Source organism: Rattus norvegicus, chromosome 13, assembly GCF_036323735.1.
Source record: "Rattus norvegicus strain BN/NHsdMcwi chromosome 13, GRCr8, whole genome shotgun sequence".
Taxonomy (NCBI): Eukaryota; Metazoa; Chordata; class Mammalia; order Rodentia; family Muridae; genus Rattus; species Rattus norvegicus.
In genome coordinates, this window is record NC_086031.1 from 65296692 (window position 1) to 65311404 (window position 14713).

At 41.2% G+C, this 14713-nt stretch overlaps 1 protein-coding gene across 7 annotated transcripts in view; it reads right to left on the bottom strand.

The window, feature by feature from the left end:
- The window catches only part of Hmcn1 (hemicentin 1), a 469150-nt gene that overhangs the window by 131160 nt on the left and 323277 nt on the right, over nucleotides 1-14713 (bottom strand). For all 7 annotated transcript variants that reach the window (XM_039090457.2, XM_039090458.2, NM_001271292.1 and 4 more), the window contains 6 exon segments: nucleotides 10829-10951; nucleotides 9863-10024; nucleotides 7722-8003; nucleotides 4390-4557; nucleotides 1916-2029; nucleotides 583-669 (listed from right to left, as the gene is read on the bottom strand). In XM_039090457.2, the coding sequence (XP_038946385.2) occupies nucleotides 583-669; nucleotides 1916-2029; nucleotides 4390-4557; nucleotides 7722-8003; nucleotides 9863-10024; nucleotides 10829-10951 (936 nt within the window).

Below are 14713 nucleotides of genomic sequence, written 5' to 3' on the forward strand. Positions count from 1 at the left end.
CCCTGTGCCCCTCCTTGCTCTTTTACACAAATCTTTTCATTTTCTTTCAGGCAATGAATCATCTGCGTGGCTGAAGATAGTGATAATAGGCTTTTTAATCTTCCTTTTTCCCTAGTGTCTACTCTCGTTGCAACATGCAAATGTGTGAACTGAGGTTTGTTCTTGCTCACTCCTCAGCATTAAATAAAATGTCTACCTACTTCGTTAATGTAAAATGTACAGAAACAAGGAAAGAGAAGGGTGGCAGAAACACAAGGAAGGAGAGAGAAATAAAAGCGGGCAAGAAAAAGAAGATGTATGTAAGTGTGAACCTAGTTAAAAAAAAAGCAGGACCTGATGAGAAAGACTGAATGCTTCCCCCTCTCCTCTCCTCCTCCCTTCCTCCTTTTTAAAGATGCTTCATTGCATCTGCAAGGCTTCCTAACACACTTCAGCCAGGTACACTACACCAGGATCCAATGTTGAATACCTACTGTGGTGGCTACACTCACCCCTGGTGATTAGGGCATACCCCACATGCACACATTCTGGAAACAATAACGCTCACCAAGGGCAGCAAGTTCCAGAAATACAAGAACTTACCTCTCACTTCACAAGTCAGTGTAACACTCTGTTTCTCTTTAATCTTTATATCTTCCAATGTGTTGTCACCCACAATGTGAGGAGGAACTGAGACAAAGGTGCAAAGACATGGGACAAGTAAGTTACAGCTCTATCAGCAAGGACAAAGACCTACATTTTAAGCAACTTTTATTCATAGAATGCCAGGGCAATTGGTTATTTTAGCCAATTCTAGTTTTTATCTGTAATCCAAGGTTGCTATGAATCCAATTTTAATGCATTAAGTTGTAAGCTGAAGGGGACTGAAACCCCATAGGAAGAACCCTCCCACCCCCCCGAGCTCACAGGGACTAAACCACCAACAAGAGTACACATGGAGGGAGCCATGGCTCTAGATACATATGTAGCACAGGGCCTCATCTGGCATCAGTGGGAGGGGAGGCCCTTGGTTCTGTGGAGGCTTGTTGCCCCAGGGTAAGGGGGATGCTGGAGTGATGAGGTGGGAGTGGACAAGTGGGTGGAGGAGCACCCTCATAGAGGCAAAGGGGAGGAAGAGGGGTGATGGGACGGGAGGATTTGTGGAGGGGTAACGGGGAGGGGGATATCAATTGAGATGTAAATGAATAAATGATTAATGAAAATAATAAAGATGAATAAAATGTGTGATGGTTATATTTAATTGTTAATTTGAGACTGTTTCTCATCCTGTGGAAATGAGTCTCAATGAAGGACCGTGGATTAGGCTGGTCTGTAGGCATGACTGTGGGGACTTCATCGATTATGGTAATTGAGGTGGGAGGACCCACCCTCTCAGGGTATGATTCTTGAACTCTGTAAGAAGGGAAAAATCTCTGTAAGAGCAACTCTCTCTGTAAGAGAGTCTGTGCAAATGGGCTCTCGGTCTCTTTCTGCTGTTGGCTGTCCGTGTAAATAATTTCAAGTTTCTGCTACCTTGACTTCCCCACAGTGATGGGCTGTGACCTCATATGGTGGCTTAAAATACATCCTTTCTCTCCCAACTTACTTTGGGCTACTTTATCACAGCGACATAAATTAAACTAACACGGAATGTGTCCACAAATAAGTGAGTAAGGTCTCTCATTTGAAGCAAGATGCATAGGATCTTAGAACATTTCTGAGCAGTTTTGAACTGGCACAGCAAGGCAGTTTGGCGGTTGAAGGGGACTCATTTCCTCCAAATAACTGTAATGTGGAAACCTCGCCAAGAATCATAGTCCGGAGGCCAAAGACCACATAGGTATAAATTCCAGCTGTGAATACATTTTAACTCTGTTTCCAGAATGCATCGTGGCCAATTGTATTTCCCCTTAGATACTGCAAACTGTGCAAGTACCTAATACTGAAAGTCCAAACATTTTCCTGTCTTCACCAGCTGCATTCCTTACAATACATGTATACTGGCCAGCATCTTCTGGTCTGGTCTGCATCAACCGCAGCATCCTGCCTCCTAGAAAAAGCAAAGCACCAGATGACTTAAAGATAAATACAGTTCCGAGTGACATCAAGGGAGAAATGGAGTTTTGCAGCGAAGGGCAGGTTCCGCTGTTGTTAGGTGTGAAGTGATAAGACAGGGATGGTAGTACTCTCTACAGTGAAATGGGTGCGGGAAATGGGGACAGATGAAGTTGGATAGTTTGGCCAGGTTTTGTGTGCCCTTGGGAGTCATGCAAAGGAATTTAGTGTTTGCCGAAGGTGAGGGAGGGAGCTGAGTGCATAAAACAGGATCGCGATCTGATTGGCGCTTTCACGAGTGGGTGTTGACCGGAAGCTCAGGAAAAGATGGCGAAATGGGTCTGTGAGATAAAATCCATACAACTGTGAGGGTAAAACAGGAAGACGGACCGGCTAGTGGCTGTCAGGCCAGCTTCTTGGAAATCCCCGAGTACATGGTTACCGGGTCACTGCAGGCACTGGCGCTATGGTGCCTTCCTTGGCTTCTTTCCGTATTTTGATTTGCTGTTTTGCTGAAGAGGAAATGCATATAGACGGAGACGTGCTAAAAGATGAAATTTGGCAGGAAATTTTAAGGACAAAGGTGGAGGAGTCAGCAAATAAGACAAGGCAAAGCCTTTTGAAAAGCTATAGATAGAGCGGAAGCGGGGAACACCAAATGAAAAACCTCAGGGGGAAAATTATAATGTCAATAATTTTTAGGCAGCCATATATTCTTGCTTAGCACCTTGAATTTGTATTAAAAATGCTAATGATACAGATAAATTTCTTGTTTAAATATTCACCTGGATCTTGTTGAAGAGCTACCATTTGCTTTCAATATCTATAGCGACAAGCTGACACCATGCTTGTCTAACAGGCAGCTTCTCTCTTCTCAATTTACCAGAAGATCACTTTAGCAATATCTTACTTGAAACAAACATACAACAAACAAACAAAACAAAAAAGCTGATTTCCTGAACTGAAGTTTGTTTTCCCCAGCAGAACAGAGGTAAAAATCATAAACAGGTTTTTCTTTTTTTTTAAACACCTCTGTGAATTCTGAAAGAATTCAAAGGAATCACCCACTCATTGCCAGCTCAGATTAGTGAGTCTGCAATATGGCTCCATTTCAGGGTTGTTAAAGTGATTCAACTTTTATGAGTCATTCCTGGGTCCACAATCATCTTTCTCTTCACTCCCTAATCCTCTCACATAATCTACGGCGATAGGGTGGCCACCAGGGTCCGGCTTGCAGACAAGCCTCCAGAGGACTTGTCTTAATGGAACAGAAGTCTGCAGCAGAGCAGCAGTGAGGAGGTCACAGGCCATTCATCTGCTTCTCGTTTAGCCATCACACAAAACACATCCAGATTGCAAAGCTGAGCGGGTCCTTTGGCAGTCACAAGGTGAAATATTTCTAATGTGCTTTGCTCAGGGATCTCCAGCTGCTGGTCAATCAAAACAAGTCTAAGGAGAGTCAAACACCACTCCTGTAAATGTGGAAGGAGCCAGCCGATGGCGCTCTGCTACGCTGTTTTTATTTCTGCAATCCTTGATGCTATCGCATTTAATAAATTCAGACTTTACAGAACTGAAACTGTTTTTTGTTAAGAAGTGAAGATAATTTTGAGACAAGAAGACAACTTGCTCAGGCTGTTGGTGGCCAGACTGTAATAAAAATCTTTGCTGCTACTTCTCTCTTTGTAGGGGGCACAGAGATAGAGTTCTCGGGAACGAAAAGCTCAGAGGACACAGGAAGGATGCAGGGAGCTTCCCAGGATTCGGATTGACTATCAGATACTTTAGCAAGCACAGTATGAATAGCTTATCATGATATAAACTCACTTCAGTTTAATAAAAGCCACAGGATTTGGATGCTGCCAAAGTTCACCAAGTTGAATAACTGTCAAAAGCTGAAGAATGATTGTCCTTTTAGTCTATGTGATAGCTATTATCAAAATAGGCCAACTGTAGACTCCGGTGACATGCCTCAAAAGCCCTCTCTCTGACCTTACGTTGACCCACGGGTGAGAAGACAGTCAGGTTTCCCTACAAAATCATCAGAAGCTGAACTAGGGATACGGTTTCAGCATGCAGGGAACTCGCTTGCCAAAAATGTAAGTACCATTCAGACTAGTCACACATGTGCTGGCAGTTAGTACAAGGGGGATGCTATACATTGCTAATACAACAAAGGGAGTGATGCCAGCTCCCTTTAACATGACTTTCTATGTTTTAAATACGTTTGTGGGATATGATGAGTAGGCATCATAATAAGTACTTAGGTCAGAAGGAAAAATGAAACAACGTAAACAGCGAGGATGAAAAATGGAAGAGAAGCGGTGTTCACGTGAAGGTAGCCATTGAGCATACCTGAGAGAATCTTCACAGAGCTGCCAAGGCTGACAGGCCAACCATCCTTCAGCCAGGTTATGGAAGGCAGGGGGATGCCGGAGGCTTCACAGGTCAGGGATACAGAACTCTTTTCCACCACACTGATGTTCTCAGGGACTCCGTGGTTCCCGATGATGCTCGGAGGGACTGTAAGACAAAAGCAAAAGTGACAGAGAGAGGAAGTAAGGGAGCTGACACATAGGAGACACGAATCCTCAGCAGCTGCTCTCTACCACGAACCCTCTACTTCCTGATTAATGGTAATCAGATGAAGAATCATAACAATGTCAAATCTGAAGATTTAAAAAAATGTATCACTGCTTTCCGATTTTAACCAATTCAGAACTGGTATTTCAGCAATGGCGAGCTAGTTTCTGAGATTGTCGTATTTTCTGACAGATTTATACCCTAGACTCACAACTTTCTTATATACAGATTATGAATGGAAATCAGTGGGTCGGGGCATGTCTGGGATGAACTAGAGATTTGGGAGTGGAGAGGCTGGGAGTGGGCCCGCTGAGACTTCTAGCAGTGGGGGATACAGAGCCTGAAGTAGCCACCTCCTGTAGCCATGTGGGACTTCAAATGGAGGGAGGGGGACACCAATCCACCCACAAAAACTTCAATCCAAGATTCATCCTGCCTACAAGTTGTGTAGGGATAAAGATGGAGCCGAGATTGAAGGAACAGTCAACCAATGACTGGCCCAACTTGAGACCCATCCCATGGGAGAGAGCCAACCCCTGACATTATGCTTTGCTTGCAGACAGGAGACTATCATCAGGGCCTTCTGAGAGGCTTCATCCAGCCGCTGATGAAAACAGATGCAGAGACCCACACCCAAACATTAGGCAGAGCTCGAGAGTCACATAGGAGAGTGGGGTGAGGAGGATAGACTGAGGGCCTAGAGGAGTCAAGGAGACCACAAGAAGACCTACAGAGTCAACTGACCTGGGCCCATGGGGGCTCACAGAGTCTAAATCATCAACCAAAGAACATGCACGGGCCGCACCCTATGCATTTGTAGTAGATGTGCAGCTTGGTCTTTGACTCCATTGCCTGCCTTTGGATTCCCTTCCCCTAGCTGGGCTTCCTTGTCTGGCCTCAGTGGGAGAGGATGAGCTTAGTTCTGCTGAAACAAGATGTTCCAGGGTGGGTTAGCACCCATAGCGAGCTTCCTTTTCTCTGAGAGGAAAGAAGAGGAAATAATGGAGGTAGGGGTTTGTCAGGGTGGGACTGGGAGGAGAGGAAGGAGCAGGCTGCTATGTAAAGAGGTGAATAAATAAATTAATGAAAAATAGTAATAATTTTAAAATTAAAATAATTTAACAAAAATAAAATATTAATTCTCTTTCTTTTTATTATGTTCCCTTTATCTTTGATATATATGTGAGCCACAAATGTAAGAGACTAACACTAAGCTTCATTCATCTCCTTTTGGTGTGTTATGAGACAATTTGGTTTTGTAAATAATGTTGAATTAATAATTCTCCAAACAGCCTCAAAAGTTCTGGAATTATAAATATGCACCAGAAGACCTAGCCTTATTCATTTATTTATGGGATTTGAGCTATGATTTGTTTCTGTTAAAATTCCCTGTTGCTTCTATAGATTTTAAATTTATACCTCAAATTGCATGCACTCAAATAGTTGACCTTGAATATGTATATATTTAGCTTCTTCCTGACCCAAATTTGTAATTTACACATTAGAATCTTAAATCTGACTTTAATACACATAACTCAGACCCACAGGACCGAGCCAATGTACGTTAAATAGTCTTTATTTAAGACTTGAATTTGAAAATCATATAATTAAAAGATTCAGCCAGATGTGATGCTTGAAGTGCATGCCTTTAACCCCAGAACTAGTGAGGCAGAGGAATGTTGATTAATGTCAGCCTGGTGTGTCTACATAGTGTGTTTCAGGTCAGCCAATTACACAGTGATTGTTTGCTTTCTTAGTTTTTTGTCTACTTTATTATATACATCCTCAAAAGAAAGCCAATATGTGCTTGTCTCAACAGGTAACATGAAGTCAGACATCGAAAGATAAATGATGAGACTAGAGATACTTAGAAAGGAGGTGGAACACTGTCTTCTTGCACTCAAGGTCCCATACTGTACTTACTTGCACAACAGCTATCCATACAAGATCGAACTAGCCAAAGTTCACACAAAGATGGGGGAGATAACTCTAGGCCCTATGCCTCATTGAGGAACTATTGGTAGTTAAGAGCTGCTGTGGAAGAGAGAATCATTCTTCTTGGAGGAGTGGTCACTAGAAGTTTTCTAGTGCTTTGTAGTATCACACCATACACATATAGGCAGCACTATTTGGACTTAGTGGTTTAAGAAGAAGAGAAAGGAGGAGGTGGAAGAAGAGGAAGAGAAGGAGGAAGAAGAAGAGGAGAAGGAGGTCTTGCAAGCAGGAGCGTGCTGTCCTCTGAGAGTCTCCATCCAGAAGCTGGCTCAGACAGTCACAGACACCCACAGCTAAACAGTGCATGGAGCTTGGGGACTCTTATGGAAGAATAGGAGGAAGGGCTCCAGGCCCAGAAGGGGATAGGAACTCCTCAGGAAGACCGATAAAGTCAACTAACCTAACTCTGAGTCTGAATTACCAACAAAAGAACATACACCTAGACCTTCCTGCATATTTGTACCACATGTGCAGCTTGGTTTTCATGTGTGTCCCGAACAACTAGAGCCAGGGCTGTCCTGAAAGCTGTTGGCTGCATGTGGGATATGATCTTGTAGCTGGGCTGCCATGTCTGGCCTCAGTGGGAGAGGAAGCACCTAGCCTCAGAAAGCCTTGAAGTGCCAGGGTGGGGAATACTGGGGAGTGGGTGGACGCATCTGCTCAGAGGAGAAGGGGACTGCAGATGGGGGAAGGATTGTGGGAGCAGTGACTAGGAGGGGCAGTGAGTGGGATATAAAGTGAATAAGTAAAAAAAATAAAATAAAATTTAAAAAACATTTAAAAAAGAAGATAAAGAAGTAGGAAGAGGAGGAGAAGGAAAGAGAAGAAAAAAGAAAAAGAAGGATGATGATGATGATGATGATGATGATGATGATGATGATAACTTAGGATGAAAGGTATTGTGGGAGATATGGGTAGATATGGAGGAGGGTAAATGGAGGACGGGATGTTTAAATGATCACATTTCACTGTATATGGGCATGAAGTTCTCAAAGAACTTAAAAAAACAGTGGAATATTAATATAAGACTTTCAGCTCGGAGGTCTATGTTCCCAGAATACTTGATTGTCTCATCCTGTGAACAATCTGATTCTTTCCTTTCTACTCACCGTGGACACTTAAGTCATATCTTTTGTCAGTCATTCCTGCTACATTCACAGCAACGCACACATAACGGCCTGTGTCAGAAACGTGAACATTCTTCAGCTGAAGAACGCGGCCTTCATCCAGGATTTCCACTCCTTTTCCCTTGGACAAGGGGCGGCCATCTTTCATCCAGGTCACTGTTGGCTGAGGAATACCCTGCACCTCACATTCCAAGGAAATACTTCTCCCACGGATGACAGTAATCTCAGGGCGGTGACTGCCACTGTTGGCTATTGATGGTCGGACTTGGGGGAAAGAAGAGCCAGTGAGAAAAAATACGGGAAATGTTTGCTTCGATTCTAATAGAACTTTTCACTTTGAACTTCTGATCATCTTGCTTTCACCTCTAAAGACCAATGGGAATGTGCCACTGCATTCTGGTTATACAACAGGAGGATGAAAGCCAGGTCCTTGTGTATGCTAGATAAATACTACCAGATGGGCTACACGCTCAGTGCTAGGGTCAATGTCAATATAACAACTATTAAAAATGAATCAAAACAACAGATCGCAACAAACTATGAGCATATTGTGAGATAGAATTCTTTTCTGTTTCTAAGTGAGTTAATATCTAAAAGGAAGCTATGGACCCAGGAGGAAAAGAAAACTGTATTTTTAAAGAAATGATACTGTAATGAAATTTGTCAATTAGAACTCTGATTCGCAGCAGTGTTCCTAATACTACAATGGATATGGTAGCTTAGGGCTTCTTATTTCACTAGGGATTCCTTTTCACCCGATAAAGTTCTATGTGACTCTGGATACATAAGCACATAAAACAAGTATACAGACCAAACGCTTACTGATAATAAATTATAAAAAAACCTTATTTTTAAATAGTTCTTTAGTATTTTAAATAATTCTTTTAGTATATAATTTTATCACTTACCAAAGACAAGGCAATATGCATACTAATGACTTGCATTTTTTTACATAATTCAATCATTTAATGTTTAAAGAGAGGCCCCCCCGAGGGCTGGGCTCTTCTAATATAAAGTAAAAATATTAACACCCTTTCCCTTTCTTGTGTTCAGTGTGGATTTAATGTCTCATATGCAGCAACCATCTGCACTACCATGAAGGAAAGGGTAGAAAACCATGGAGCCTCTGTCTTGCTAGGAATGACTATCCAACTGCCAGCCTCAGGTGTCTCTTTGTGGGAGGAAGGAAACTGCCGGTTTATGTCACTGATAGTCAGCCGTTCTGTTTCTCTGTAGTCGACCTTACCTAATTGATAACGAGTCTGAGAACTAGAAAGTAGAAGTCAGCCAACTTGCACTGACACATGTGTGTGTGGGAAAAAATGGATCTGTGTTAGTAACCTGTGTTCTAGGGACAGTTCTCCGAAACACAAGCCACATGACCTTGATCAACCATGAAAATGTGTCTGAGTTTGAATTTCCATAGGTGCAAGGTAAAGCAATGGCTCTCCCTTATGTAGAGATGCACATAAAGATTGATTAGGTGACATCATGCATGGTTTCAAGCACTCTAAAACGTTGCACAGGTTCTAGTTGACATATCCTTTTCAAATAAAATATTTTATATATTTTCAGTATAATCTAAGGCTGAGGCTGTAGATTAGTTGGTGGGTAGTACTTGCCTAGCACACGTGTGTGCCAGCACATGTTTGTAGTCCCAGCATTCAGGAGAAGGAGGCAGGTGGATGAAAAATCTAAAGGTCATTCAAGTTCATACCGAGTTTGAGACAAGATTGGGCTACATAAGAACTTATCAAAACAAACAAAGCAATAACATCAACGAGATGTTACTGTTACAAGCAGAAACATCACCATTAGCAACACATAATATAAAGTGTGATGCTCTCTCTTCCCTTTCTAGACATTCTTCCCACCCAGTATATTGTAGCCATTGATGTGTCTGTTACTGGTGGGATGATGGGGATGAACAGCTGTATTGATGGATGAATAATGGCCCCAGGGAAGTAATTGTTCTCTGGTTATGTCAGCATGATTTATACTACATGCGAGGTAGAGCTGTACCACCGTGAAAGGCTCTTACAGCTCTAAAGAGAAATAGAAAGGGAAGATAAAAATCGTTAGAAGAAATTTGGACCCAGAGGTTGAGGAGGTCAATGACTTACTATACACTTGAAGGTTGTACTCTTTCTTTGCAATGCCAGCCACGTTGGATGCCACACACGTGTAGAGTCCTGCATCTGCTTTCTCAGCAATTGAAATTTGTAACCGTCGGCCACCAGATAAAATGTGAACACGTCCTGCAGCGTCAGCCAACACCAGAGAACCTGAAATCAAAACCAAATGGAAGAATCTGAGGAGAAAATGTGGCTTTTCTACGCCTGCCCAGATGGGAACTGGTTTGTTTACTTACCAGTCTAAGTACCTAAATGGTACACAGCCCTGAGATAAATACTTGCTAATGAAAATCTACTCAACTACAGACTTTAGGCCTAACATATGTTGCAAAACTGCCATAAATGTTTACTTTAGAAAATAATTTAAGGACATTTGTGAAGAAAACAATAATTCCTTGAATGGTAGACTCTTGATGATGAGAAATGCTCTATAATACATTTGATTAAAAAGCAAGGACATAATGCAGAAAGTTGTTTTGTCTGGTGAACACTCTGAAAATGATCTTCTTTGAGATGATATTGAAATATCACATGTTGGAAGCTATTACAAAGCAATTTTGCTATCTAGCATTTAGTATGCAAACATCTGGAAAGGTTTCTGTTATTATTTTTTATCGTCTGTCTGTCTAAAATCTTTCTATCTATCTATTGATACTTTATGGACCTAGGTATTTTGCCTGCATGTATGCTAATGTGAAGATGTCAGATCCCCTGGAACTTTCATTACAGATGGTTGTGAGCTGCTATGTGGGCACAGGGAATTGAACCCAGGCCCTCTGGAAGAGCAGTCAGTGCTCTTAATCTCCGAGTCACCTCTCCAGCCCCTGGGTTGTTTTTGGTTCTTTAACAAACTGACATGTTAGCTTATCTATCTATCTATCTATCTATCTATCTATCTATCTATCTATCTATCTATCTATCTATCATTTAAAAACTTTAGGGATGCAAACTGACCTTTCTTTTTCCAAGTAAGATTTGGGGGTGGAATTCCACTTGATTCACATAGGAGAGTGATAAGATTCCCTTCAATGGCTGTGAGTTGCACGAGCTCATCAGAGCCATAAATACTAGGAGGTACTGAAAGAAAAAGGAAAATAAGTATTGATTCTACAATTTTTGTGTCATGTACTTTCCCTAACACTTTACACACAGTAGAAAGGGCTTCTATGCAAATGATGGAAGAGAAAAGCAAATAAGGTTAAATGTCACCTCTAAAGACTGCAGTCAATTTCTAATAGCAGAGAGTTCCCACTGTCAAATAAATTCTATAACGGAACACTCAGAATAGCATAGTTTATTATAGATATTTAAACACTGGTGTGAAGATGCTGATACCAAATCTGAAGTTGACCTAGACTCTGATGCCCAACAAGCTTTGACATATTAGATGCTTAAACATAACTCGAAAACAATAAGCATACAATGCCCAGTAAAGAATGGAGGGAAGGATTTCAAATTTCTCCACATTCAAATGTCTTCTCTTGTTTATTGACCTCTTTCCACCTTGGACTTCATAATCAATAACTTCACCCTCTATTTTTGCCAATATTCGAAATTGCCTGACTCACTCTTCACTCTTATTTGGTAATACCTTTCCTTTAGGATTCTAAAGAGTTTATTGCCATCGAGTATCCAACAGGCAATGAGTTCCACAAAAGAAAATATCATAACCACAGATCAACGTGCCTCTAAACTCAGAATCTCCACTTTCAATGCTATCCTTATCCACTCCCAGGGCTTCCACGAATCTAAGTAGTTATGAACCCAGTGAAGATTCTCTCTGAAATCTAGATCATACAGCAAACTTGTTACATCATATGTCACATATGATGCTCAAGAAGCAATGCCAACTGTGACCTGTCCAGGACTGAGTAGAGCGGCTCTTCTTCCTCTCTCAGAGACACAGCACCATCCATGAGCCGAGCAGATTGAGGAGCACAGATTGTAGCCTCCGCCCATCCAGATTCAGTTTCCTCATCACATCTGGAGTACAGTTGCTTCCTTTAAAACGTATCTGAGCATCCCAGTATTCCTTTAAAACTCGTTAATGTGCCCTCCGACACTTAGAACCAAATACACTGACTGAAGAGCATTGGCCAATCCACCCTCTCTGCCTTTCTACCACATATTTCCTTCCTACCTTCTGTACCAGACTAGTCCGTGGTGAGCAATGCTGAGTTCACTGATTAAGCCTCTTCTTCAGGCCTAGTATTGCTTTCATCTAATTCACAGTTAATGCCTACTCATGGTTATGGTCTCAATTGTATGACACTTAACCCCTCATGTCTTTCCGTCTAACCTAAAATAGCTCTTACAGTTAAAGTAACTATTTAAAGAGCTTTCTAACCTGAAAATTCCTTTCTCAGTAGTCACTACACATGGAAACAGAGAAAGCCTGCATATTTTCAAGTGACCTTATCCTCAATATCTCAAACATCTCCAAAATCATTCATTATTATATTTAGTGCACCCTGATTTCCACTGTTAAACTCTTTCCTTCAGAGGCATTAGCATATTTATTAGTAAAGGACAACTTACAGTTTATATGTAGTGATTTCTCTACAGTATATCGCATTATTCATTAATCTTTGCATTCATCTAGGTACAAATTATTCATTGTCTGTTTTATTTTTCTGTGGACATTGTTGTCCTTAGTTTTCATATCACTGTTTTTAGTAGATTTTCCTCTTGCCTGTTTAACTACTCAGTTTTCCACTTAGGGCCTCCTTTTTTTGTCCCCATGTCCATATAATACTCTTGGAAGACATTCCGTATGACAATCTTCTGTACACATTTCTGTGAGGAATCTTAGCCTCCATCTACAAATAGCAGTGTCTCTAACTTTGTTTACATTTCCAACTGTGTAGTGGATAATTTCACAGTGTTGGTTCATATTTACCTCCAAAGCCTCTTGTTTCCACATCACTTGTTTTGTTAATTAGTTTCACTGAGTACTTCTACTATATTTTTTTGTTCATGTCTATCTGTACTGTCTCCTCCCCTCTCCTTTATTTTCTTTCCCCATCCCTTTCACCTCCCTAGTGCCTTCTTCCACTTTCAGGATTTCTGTTTGTCTTGGTTTTGGATTCCACATTTGAGAGAAAGTATGTGGCACAGGTTTACTTTAATCTCACTTTCAAGGTGATTCTGACTCCTAATTTCCTGTCTGGAGCCACCCTCTTGACCTTTACTTTACAACTTTTAGCTCAGTGCCCTGTCCCATTTGGGATGGGAATAGTTTTATCATTTGAAAGAAATTAAAAAGAAAAAGGTTAATTGGAGAGGCATACAAGATGGGAAGAGTTAGGAATAGACATTAATGACACATATATGCTCAATATAAGCTTGCTATATGGCAAACTGTACCATTTAAACACAAATTCATACCATTGTTTTCAGTACATTTTCCTCCTGGATGTTTACAAAGTGAGCAGTAGCTTTTATTATAATTTACTGCAATAATATTAAAATGACAATTATTTTTAACAACTTATTTCCACACACAGGTATGTATTAAAATTAAATTGTCCTGAGTAGCCTGGAACAGGAAGCTTCTCGTCTCCATCTGCACCCAGAACTAAGGCTGTCCCACAGTCCTTTGGACTCAAAACCTGCCCACAGAGAGCCAGTCTGCCAGGAGTACTCTCCCTCCAAAGCCCACAGGTGGGACCCCACTTTCACTCCACTGACTGTTCAAGGAGCGGCCTGCCTAGAACACACTGGACAAAGGAGCCACTGGGTAGCTTGGACAGGACTCTTCTGGTCTCCATCTGTGCCCAGAGCTGGGGCAGTCTTATAGACCTCCAGACCCAAAACCTGCCCTTAAGAACTTGTCTCCCAGGAGCACTCTCACTCCTAAGATCACAGGTTCACAGGCTCACAGGCCTACAGGAGGGACAAGCTCCAGTCAGCAATAGCAAGACCAACTAACATCAGAGATAGCCAGATGGCGAGAGGTAAGCACAGAAACCTAAGCAACAGAAACCAAGACTACTTAGCTTCTTCAGAACCCAGTTCTCCCTGCAAATACTAGATATCTCAACACACTGGAAAGCAAGATTTGGATTTAAAAATCACATTTCATGATGAAGATAGAGGACTTAAGGACATAAATAACTCCCTTAAAGAATACAGGACAACACAGGTAAACAAGGAGCCCTTAAAGAGGAAACACAAAAATCCCTTAATGAGTTACAGGAAAACAGAACCAAACAGGTGAAGGAATTGAACAAAACCATCCAGGATCTAAAAATGGAAATAGAAACAATAAAGAAATCACAAACAGAAACAACCCTGGAGATAGAAAACCTAGGAAAGACATCAGGAGTCATAGACACAAGCATCACCAAGAGAATAGAAGAGATAGAAGAGAGAATCTCAGGGGCAGAAGATGCCATACAAAACATTGACACAATAGTAAAAGAAAATGCAAAAAGCAAAAACTTTATAACCCAAAACATCCAGGATATCCAGGACACAATGAGAAGAGCAAACCTAAGGGTAATAGATATAGAAGAGAGTAAAAATTCCCAACTTAAAGGGTCAATAAATATCTTCAACAAAATTATAGAAGAAAACTTCCCTAACCTAAAGAAAGAGATGCCGATGAGTATATAAGATGCCTACAGAACTCCAAACAGATAGGACCAGAAAAGAAATTCCTCCTTTCAAATAGTAGGAAAAATACCAAATACACAAAACAAAAGATTATTGAAACCATAAGGGGAAAAGATCAAGTAACATATAAAGGCAGGGCTATCAGAATTATACCAGGTTTCTCACCAGGGACTATGAAAGCCAGAAGATCCTGGGCAAATGTCATAAAGAACCTAAGAGAAA